We start from the raw sequence: 11,176 nt of genomic DNA, 5'->3' as shown, positions 1-11,176 counted from the left end.
GTAAAACAGGTTTTACACTGATCAATGGTGTATCCTGTTCAGATAAGAACTAGCATTTATGCCGCATACACAATCACATTTTTCCCTTTCTTAGCATAAGAAATTCTGCCACAGGACTACTGTGGATTTACTTTGCCCATAGGAATTGTGGGTACAAGACAATTGTAGACTAGGAACAGATTTTGACACTAAGAAGAAAAAATGAAACACCAAGAGATTAATTTTTACATAAAGTTTTATTTAAAGTTTTCTTCCTACAAGCAAGCTCAATTTATACATTCTGATACTGTACAAAATTTACATCCTTTTTATGATTTGTTCAATAACACCGCTTTCCTTGGTCATGCCTTCTTGAAAGATAGAAAGCTTTAAATTACCAGGGTAAAAAAGGAACCATTCAAAGGACAACAAATAGCCTTTTAAAGTTAGAATTCAGAAGATTGCACATTTCATTAGACAAGTCAGGTGACAGCTGCCGTAAATTGTTCCGAAACAAGTCTTCCAACAATTTTAATACTAAGCAGGAATGGTTCACTTTGTGCCGGTGCAAATTGCTTTTTGACGTTTTCTTCCAAAGGAAAAAATAATCTATCTTACCCAATGTCTTATTTTACAAGGAAACTGGGAGTCCTTGGGATAAAAAAAGGAATTTTTCAGTTTCACCACCTAATACAAAAACAACATAGATTGCACTTCACATGGATCATAAATGGGGTAGTTAAAAACACCAAATTATTTTGATGATCTCCTTATTTTGGGGGCAGGTATTATTGTGCAACTTGAAGAAGCTTCTCTACCGCAAATAACAGTAATTATTTGTAACTAACATAATAAGCTTCTGTTGGCTGAGATTCTAATTTTAAGTCAGACAACCAATGAATATTAGAATATATCACCCCTATATTATTCAGCCCAACCAAAATACAAATACATGACCATGTTATTTTATGCAATGAAAGCAACAAAACAAAAACTCTCATAAAATGTTACATTTTACATGCGGTATACAGATGTAATACTCATAAAACTATGCAAAAAGCTTATAATCTGTTTTATTCAATGCTTTATCAAAAATAAGACAGACGTGTCCATGATGCCCTCTTGGTCTACTAAGGAGTCCGATTTCCTGGTGTAAGTGCTTTAAAAAATATGGCAAATAATGAAGCCCCTGGGCCACTTCATCTGACATATACCAATGAGTTTGGTAAAGTGAAAAACACAAGATCTACTAAACGTGACTTATTTAAGAACGTTTTCCACCACATTTCTCCTTAGGTGGCAGAAAACAATAACAGATTTATTAACAGGACATGACCTGTTGATGAATCTGAGGCGCCCCTATAGTCCTATATATTACATCTTTATAAATGAAGAGTACAAATACTACATACACAAGTTTATATAAACCCAACTCTTTTGAAGGTGCTTTGATTTCGGTCTTGCGTATATAATTATATAACATCTCAACAGGTTGCTAGGTACTTATTGGAGTAAGCCATACCTTATACAGGTAAATGTCTTTTACACTGTTCTTGAAATTTTTTACAACACAGTCTTGAAGAAGGGCACAGTGCAATATAAAACTAAATATAAAATATGATTTTTGGACACATGGGCCATGTTGACTATGCTCATTACTGAAATAGAGGCAATCTACTGATGGTCATGTGGTTAGAGCTAAAGGGGTAAAAAGAATGACCACACGTTTCCTACAATTTTTCTAAAATAACATACTAACTTTGTTATAGCATTATGGACAATTGTTGCTAGTTAGCATTTGCCTGATCTGTCATCCTCTGCATGTTGGTTCTGTTCTCTTAAAAAAAATACTTTGCAAATGCCATTCCCAATGCAAGCATTGACATAGATAGGGAAAGGGAAAAAAAAATGTCAGTAGCATCATCAGTGAATCTTTTTTAATTCTAAGGTGACTTTCAATCTGTTGACAGAAGAATACCTTTGGCTACTTATGAAGTCAAAAGGAACTAAAGTTCATAGTTTGATTCATCCAATGTTTTTACACAAAGCAACGTTTAATGCTAAAATTCTGACTATCATTAGGGGGAAGCCTCCTGCTTACTATTTACGCCTTGTATGCAGATGGACATTGCCAGCAGCCAGAATGTTCAGCTTTTACATGGCTATAATGGTGTTTTGACCTCTAAGCACCTTATAAAGATACAGTAAGAAATTATTTAGCAGACAATATTGGACAAAAAGCTACATGGAGTAAGAGATGGACAGTCCCTTTAAGCATCTGCTCTTTGCTAGGATTGGTTCTTACTTATGATGTGTACAAAAATTTTAAATCCATCAAATAAGACCAGAATATGGGTAACCAGCGAAAAGATGCATGCCAAAAATGATAATAATTTACATGATTTATGGATTTCAGAAATTCTTTACACATATTTATCCTTAATATGCAGGTTAGTGTAACCCCCTAAAGTACGCTCAGTATGGACAAGAAGAGTGTGGATAGGTTGGGCAGCAGTGACCACAAGAAAAAAGCAGATGTGAAGTGGTTCTGAGTCCAGATAAGATAGCAGTTTCTTCACATAAGTGACTGGTTCATTATGTGCTGAACCTGAGTCCTTAAGAAAATTTACAATACGATCTTCCCGGCAGACAAATGAGCAAAATGAACACAGAGGTTGATTCAGTAGAATGCACGGCTGCCATTCAGATTACATCCTGATGTTGAACCTATTAATACTTCATGGTTGTCTGCCTATTAAATTATATTTTTCCTTCAACCTGTAAAATGTGAGTGCATGTAGAACCCTGTAGGTAAAACTGATTATACTCTGTAATTGTAAAAGGAAGAGTCCTTTGCACTTTTATGCACATAATAAAATGCAGTACATCAAGAACAGATGCCACTAGATCATTGTCTTAGATGAAAGTCAAAGGGAATTCCATAAGTGAGCAAAAGAACTCAAGAGTGTGGACAAGGCTTCGGCAGCAACATATGGAAAAGGTCTGCTAGACTTGAAATAAGTATTCCTCTGCATATAATATGTACTAATATATATATATATATATATATATATATATATATATATATGTATATATACACAGTACAGACCAAAAGTTTGGACACACCTTCTCATTCAAAGAGTTTTCTTTATTTTCATGACTATGAAAATTGTAGATTCACACTGAAGGCATCAAAACTATGAATTAACACATGTGGAATTATATACATAACAAACAAGTGTGAAACAACTGAAAATATGTCATATTCTAGGTTCTTCAAAGTAGCCACCTTTTGCTTTGATTACTGCTTTGCACACTCTTGGCATTCTCTTGATGAGCTTCAAGAGGTAGTCCCCTGAAATGGTTTTCACAGGTTTAATAAGTGGGATTTCTTGCCTTATAAATGGGGTTGGGACCATCAGTTGCGTTGAGGAGAAGTCAGGTGGATACACAGCTGATAGTCCTACTGAATAGACTGTTAGAATTTGTATTATGGCAAGAAAAAAGCAGCTAAGTAAAGAAAAACGAGTGGCCATCATTACTTTAAGAAATGAAGGCCAGTCAGTCAGCCGAAAAATTGGGAAAACTTTGAAAGTAAGGGCTATTTGACCATGAAGGAGAGTGATGGGGTGCTGCGCCAGATGACCTGGCCTCCACAGTCACCGGACCTGAACCCAATCGAGATGGTTTGGGGTGAGCTGGACCGCAGAGTGAAGGCAAAAGGGCCAACAAGTGCTAAGCATCTCTGGGAACTCCTTCAAGACTGTTGGAAGACCATTTCAGGGGACTACCTCTTGAAGCTCATCAAGAGAATGCCAAGAGTGTGCAAAGCAGTAATCAAAGCAAAAGGTGGCTACTTTGAAGAACCTAGAATATGACATATTTTCAGTTGTTTCACCCTTGTTTGTTATGTATATAATTCCACATGTGTTAATTCATAGTTTTGATGCCTTCATAGTCATGAAAATAAATAAAACTCTTTGAATGAGAAGGTGTGTCCAAACTTTTGGTCTGTACTGTACATACATACAATGTTGGCTGCAATACACAGTATGAAATATAAAAGCAATTATGAGTTGTGAGCCTGTCCAATCTCTGAATCCTTCTAAATTAATATAATATAATTACAAACCATATCAAAGATATCTGAAAATTGTACATCTGTGCGCAACATTGTCTAATAGTAGTAGTATTTCAATGGTATCAGTAATTTTTTTTTTATTCTTAAAGGGGTTTTCAGGGATTACTATGGTTTTTAGCATACATGCTTATGTAGTTGCTTACTTCATGTACATCTTCTCCAAGCTTTTTCTTTTTCAATTTGGACTCTCTGACCCCTTTTTACCATGTAAACAAATCACTCTGGTTGTTACTATTTTGTATGGAGCACTTCCTGTTGCTGTATCCAACCAAACCCATGATGCACTTCTTCTTTGTCTGCCATAGCTTTAGCACCGCCCCTAACAACACCCAGCTAGTGTATAGCTCCTCCCACCCAGCAAGTTACATAGACACTCCACTATCACTGCCTTTATTTCTGCTTTAACACGGCCATGGACATGACATCACAGGAAATAAGAAAGAGCTGCATGGACATGGTCATGTGACCACAGCCAAGAAAGGAAGATAGGAGCAATGAAGGTAAAAGAAATACATTACAACATTACAGCTACCTTCATAAATAATTTTTTAAAGGATGTTGATGAAAACCAGAAAACCTCTTTATGAATCGTGCAGCAATGGGAATGAAGATTATCTACTCATGGCCTTGAAAGTATACCGAAAAGATTAAAAGAATGTCCCAGTGCTAAAAAAGGAAAGAAATGTAAAAATTATGAAAAAAGGTGAAACTTACACAATATGTCTATGCCTGTTACAGGGTCTGAGGGTATGGCACATGACTTTAAAGACTGGCAAGCAGAGAATGCCTATGTCATGACCCGTCCCCTCAGCCCTTACAATAGGTATTATGGAGTAAGTTTTGTCCAAAGTTTTGTTAAAAGCTAATATACACCGTATGTTTTTTTTTTATTTTTATAAATGTTATATAGCTCTTTTAATCATTTTTTTTACGTTTGTTCCCTTTTTTGCACCAGGACATTTTAAAATGTATTTTTCCATACTTTCAAGAACATGATAATCTTTGTTTCCATTTATATTTCATATATATATATATATATATATATATATATATAACAGCTCTCACCTTTGTTGCTTTCACGGAAGCACGGGCCCAAGATCCACGATTGACATCGTGGATCAGGTATGTGATTCGTGTTTGGATAACAGGTTTTTATTGTTATTAATAAAGCTGCAAGTTTTTATGGGAAGCTGGACCACAAGTTTTTTCTTTGGATTACATTTATATTTCATATATGAACCAATTACACCACACCCACTATCTTCTGCAGAAAATTCAGTTCACAATAACATAACTGTCGATCCTGTACTGCCATACATACCGTCCATATTATAAACTACCCTCATTGTCTCATCAGCAGATTTAGCCAAGACAATCCCTTTAGCAGCAACAGATGTGCAGCAGAAAATTATATTGTAATCATCCCTTGTGGCAATGTTTTAGTCTCAAAGAGCCAGGGACAGAATCATTGATATAAGAGGGATCACTTCTAATTGCAATTCTGTTTATTCTGCTGATTCCTTTGACGTGTGTCTCGTGGCAGTGGGAGTCTATGAGTGCTATGTCAGTGCTGTGCCTTTATGATGCATTCAAAAGAGTAAACATGCTTCCACCTACTGTATATGTCTAATACCAAATTGAAATTGCTGAGAGGTGCACCATAATCTCCATCTTCCTACATTCATATAATGGGTAGGTTGGGATATTAAAGACATTCGTGATGTTACTAGGATATTGGAGGGGGGGGGGGGGGGGGGGGGTTGATTGCTGTATTCCTCAACTATCACTGTGCCCCTTCAGCTGCTGTAGACTTCATTCTACTGAGAGGTTGGCCCATTATCATCAATATCATGTTATCATATTATCATGCGGCATCTGGAAAAAGCTTAGCAGATACAGAATGACTCTGTAATGCTGCTGTCACTTCATTCTAGATATTGGCAGTGGTCAAATCAGTCCCACTAAATGGATAATGTTGCCATATCGTATAACAACAAAATACATACTATACTAATAACTGGGCTTATAAATACATTCAAAGATTTAATTAGACCACAGTTATTTCAATGTTGATGTAGATATGCCCTAAAAGTACTATGTAACATCCAGTGTATGTGCTAAAACATTCAGTTGACCTCAGTCCATGTGTCAGATGTGTCTCCTGCTACATATACAGTACATGTTATTATCATCGTATATCACTTATATAACACGTATGCACATATGTGATTGCCAATACAGTGTGGCACCTCACTTGGTGACACTGCCTACCTCTCACCTGGACATGCCGAGTTATAGTTCATAGGGATATATACTCTTTGTTGCCTCTTCATGCATGAAATAACAAAACTCTGAATTCGAATTGCTCAAGGAGGACATGTTTTATAGGATTCACAGGATCCTGTCTTAGATGATATGATTATTTTGTTGGAATACTCATTCTTTCTCACACTAAGAAGTCTTGTATACTAGCGGTTACGTATCAGAACAGACATAAAAAAACATACAGTTTATGCCTTCAGAAAAATCACACATTTCAGTTGGTATACACATCGGGAATTCACATGGTCACGTGTACCAGGTGTTATTTGCAGAATTATATTACATTGGTACAGACAGACCGGTGCCCACTGCTGTATTATAGATCTCCCTGTTTTGTAGCTTTGTCAGCTTCATAGCAAGTCCTAGTGTTGACCTTTAAGACATTGTTCATTTCTCTAATGCTTGGACAACCCTTTAAAAGGATGAAAAGGATTCTCAAAGAAAAAAAGTCTCTTTAATGTTGAAGTGTCCTTCCCATTGTACCCTCTATTTGTTGTATGGGACGCAGGCTGGTAGAATGACAGTGGCACATGCTGGACCAGCAAGGGGCTCAGCAACATCTCCCTCCAATTCTGTCCAACTGGCTTTCTCAGGACTGTAGCAAATAGTTGATGACTTGTAGGCCCCCTAAAACAGAAAGGAACATTGCTAACACATCTGACGTTCGAAGCAAGACTTGAGACTCATGTATCATAAGTGGCCAGAAATTTTAGCCTTGTTGCACATGTCAACCAATCAGGGTTCAGCTTTTATTGGTTGTCATAGGCAACAACAGTTTGTTACACACCTTAAATGAAGCCTACATATGATGTCATCTTTCGTTGAGAAATTATATAACACCCTTTATGGGGTTCTCCAGAAAAAATGAGTTTATAGCAAGTGCCTGTAGCCTTCCCTTCTATATAGAAGATTCATACTTACCTGCTCCCAGCCGCTTTGGTTCTCCATGATGTCTATATTCCGGGCACCGCAGTGTTGACATTCGGTGCAGGATGGCCATAGTCACATGCTCTGCTGCAGCAAGTCACTGGCTTCAGTGGTGAGATACTGCTTGTGGCCACCTCACGGCTGAAGCCAGTAATTGGCTGCAGTGGAGAATGTGACCATGCCCATGCAGCACCAGATGTTAACACTATAGGAACTGGAACACGAACACTGTAGGGACTGGAGGCAATGCAGAGAACTGGAGCGGCAGGGAGTAGGTAAGTATGAATCTTCTGTTTAGAAAGGCAGGCTGCGGGCACTTGCTAAAAACTTATTATTCCCTGAAAATCCCTTTAAATATTTGGAGAGCGATTAGATGTATTTATGGCCTCTACTTACGGCGCTGGAGCTATACTAAAACAGCTGATGGATGGGGGTGCAGGGAACAATGCCAATCAGATGATGACATATCCTGAGGATAAATTATCAATAAAAAAAACAGACACAACCCCTTTAAGTTAAACTATTAAAGGGGACTTGCCACCATGGAAATGTAGTGCAATCTGCCAGCATCATGGAATAGAGCAGGAGGAACTGAGCAGATTGATATATTGTTTTGTGGGAAAAGATTGTGTGTCATTCATTTACAGTATATCTCTGATTTGAAGGAGGCGGTTCTACTCAGTGACTGACAGCTATCTCTATATGCAGGGAAGACTGAAATCATTGAATAGGAAGTCTCCTTGACTTCAATGCGTAGAATGAGCAGGGATATAAATGAATGAAGTACAAGTTATGCTGAATCTTCCCACAAAAAGCTATGTTCTTCCTGCTCTATAACATGCTGCCTGCAGCTCAGATGTTGAACATGACAGGTTCCCTTTCAGTATAATTACAGAGATTACACAGGTCTACAGTTGTTTGGTCAGTTATTTCCATCAGTTCTTGTGAGCCAAAGGCCTCATGCACACGGCCGTTGTTTTAGTCCGCATCCGAGCCGCAGTTTTGGTGGCTCGGATGCGGACCCATTCACTTCAATGGGGCCGCAAAAGATGCGGACAGCACTCCGTGTGCTTTCCGCATCCGTTGCTCTGTTCCATGGTCCGCAAAAAAAATATAACCTGTCCTATTCTTGTCCGCGCTTTTCGGACAAGAATAGGCAGTTATATTAAAGGCTGTCCGTGCCGTTCAGCAAATTGCGGAACGTACATGGACGCCATCCATGTTTTGCGGATCCGCTATTTGCGGACCGCAAAACACACAATGGTCGTGTGCATGTAGCCAAAATCTGGAGCGGGTCAAAAACACAGAACAGGTGCAGATCTTTTTATAATACCTTATCTCTGTGGAGGCTCCACAATAACTGATGGACATAAGTGACCAAATAAGGCTACTTTCACACTGCCGTTCAGAGCGGGTCCGTCTGCTGTCTGCTCAGACGGATCCGCTCCTATAATGCAGACGTTTGTATCCGTTCAGAACGGATCCGTCTGCATTATAACTTAGAAAAAATTCTAAGTGTGAAAGTAGCCTGAACGGATCCGTCCAGACTTTACATTGAAAGTCAATGGGGGACGGATCCGTTTGAAGATTGAGCCATATTGTGTCATCTTCAAACGGATCCGTCCCCATTGACTTACATTGTAAGTCTGGACGGATCCGCTTGCCTCCGCACGGCCAGGCGGACACCCGAACGCTGCAAGCAGCGTTCAGGTGTCTGCTTGCTGAGCGGAGCGGAGGCTGAACGCCGCCAGACTGATGCATTCTGAGCGGATCCGCGTCCACTCAGAATGCATTAGGGCCAGACGGCTGCGTTCGGGGCCGCTTGTGAGCCCCTTCAAACGGAGCTCACGAGCGGACACCCGAACGCAGGTGTGAAAGTAGCCTAACTGAAGTGTGAACTCAGCCGCGGTGTGCCCCACATACATCAGTAGGGTGCCATTTTCCTACTTGAAAAAAACTTGCAAAAAAATAGATTTTTATGTCAATTTGACGGTACGTGCACTTTTTTTTAACACTTTTGTATGTGTCTGATAAAGTGACACAGGAACATCAGAAATATGGTGTGTGGCCTGAACAATCTGCCTATTTTATTCTAACTATAAATATCAAAATTCATAGGTTATACTGTATATATATATAGTAAGCAAATTTCTCAGCTTACCATACTCCAGCTGTAGCCTCCAACAAGATAAAACCGATCATCTAGTACTGCACATCCCGGGCCGCTGCGCCCCTCCAGAATGGGGGTCTGTAGAATATTCCACTGGTCTGCTTTTGGGTCGTAACACTCCACTAGCATGACATCCAGGTGAGAGAATCCTAAACAACAGCAAATCTCAGTTGGAAGACTGTTACAATAACCCAATGCAATGATGCTAAGAGCCACTGGTTTTACAATGTCCATTTGCTATAATTACCCAAATTTACCATTTACCAAAATGGACGCTTCTATGTTCAACAGATGCCACATAATTCCTATACAGCGCCATTCATCTGAGGTTCTATACCTCTGACGGACTCTGCAAAATGCAGTGTTAATGTAACCAAAACATATCTTTAAAGGCAATCTGTCACAACGATTCTGGACTGTTATCTGCAGTAATATATCAGCAGTACTGCAGATAAAGGGGTAGATTTTTTTAAATGGTGTAAAGCATTTAAAGCTGCACTGACATACATAGTCCGCACTGCTGTGTAACATAATAGAGTAGACTCCTGCGCATGTACTGTTGTGATGGAACGGTAGGTGGTAGGAAAATAAAAATAATTGTGATCTGGACTCCATATATGCAGTACTACTAATGTATTACTGAAGATAATCGTTCAGAATTGACATGAAAGACCCCCTTTAAATTAAACTTTTGTTAAACAAAGGTGTCAATAATCCATAAAATAATAATAATAATAATAATGTATTCATCATTTGAATAGTTCTACGAGTTAGTACAAAGTCAGGCTTTTTTCATTAATGAGCCATAACAGTTAAAGACAAATCTGTTTTCGATGGATCCCACTGATTTATAATAGGATCCATCAAGTTTTCATGATGGCTCTGGTATTTATTACGGCTTCTTGTCATCAAAAACTGGAAACCCTGATAGCAATAGGCACAATGTAAGTGCAAACAAAGCTATGTTTGAATCAAGCACATAATGTAGTATTTCACTTATCTTGTGTAGCAAAATTAACCATTCATAATGCTTGAAAATAAAATGTAATACTAAGTACGGTATAATGCACATATATTCTTCGAAGTTATGGCACAGTCATATATTCATCTTTTTGAATATAATGATATTTAATACCAGTAAAGCAGGCACACTATTAAACATAAATGATGTCACGACTGACCTTTTAAATGGTTTCCACCGATTGCATATAGACGATCAGTCATTACAGCTAAGGCATGAATTGCTCTCTTTGTGTTCATATCTTGCTTCCGAGCCCAAACATCCATGACCGGATCATAGCAATACAGCCACTGGACGTACTCACCGTTATGAACACCACCTATGAATGAACATGTCATTACTACACTTTTTACATCAGTCTAGTTGTGATATTACGTTAAATTTTCATTCATATGGGAACATACCGTACATTATTTTTGTATATTATTTTTGTGTCGTGAAGTTAGGTTAAGGCTACACAGTCACTTTGGTCCTGTGACTTGGAGGCCAAAATATTTAATTGTGCCAATGCTTCTAACGACTGTCTATGTGGTCAAGCCAATTGCAACCCAAGTTTCAAAAACTCCAAACCTGATGGATTTTCTAACACAAAACTGCCAACATAAACCTTAAGGGA

At 38.5% G+C, this 11,176-nt stretch overlaps 1 protein-coding gene across 1 annotated transcript in view; it reads right to left on the bottom strand.

Moving 5' to 3' along the window:
* Nucleotides 1–6,778: 6,778 nt before the first annotated feature.
* KLHL14 (kelch like family member 14) overlaps nt 6,779–11,176 on the bottom strand; it is a 100,835-nt gene continuing 96,437 nt past the window's right edge. Inside the window, exons 7-9 of the mRNA XM_040432579.1 lie at nt 10,721–10,879; nt 9,531–9,688; nt 6,779–7,069 (exon numbers count right to left, since the gene is read on the bottom strand). Of these exons, the coding sequence (XP_040288513.1) occupies nt 6,929–7,069; nt 9,531–9,688; nt 10,721–10,879 (458 nt within the window). The 3' untranslated portion in view covers nt 6,779–6,928. The remainder of the gene's footprint in view (nt 7,070–9,530; nt 9,689–10,720; nt 10,880–11,176) is intronic.

This window comes from Bufo bufo, chromosome 5 (assembly GCF_905171765.1).
Source record: "Bufo bufo chromosome 5, aBufBuf1.1, whole genome shotgun sequence".
Lineage (NCBI taxonomy): Eukaryota > Metazoa > Chordata > Amphibia > Anura > Bufonidae > Bufo > Bufo bufo.
Note: the sequence above shows the minus strand (reverse complement) of the source record. Positions and strands in the feature narration are given on the sequence as shown.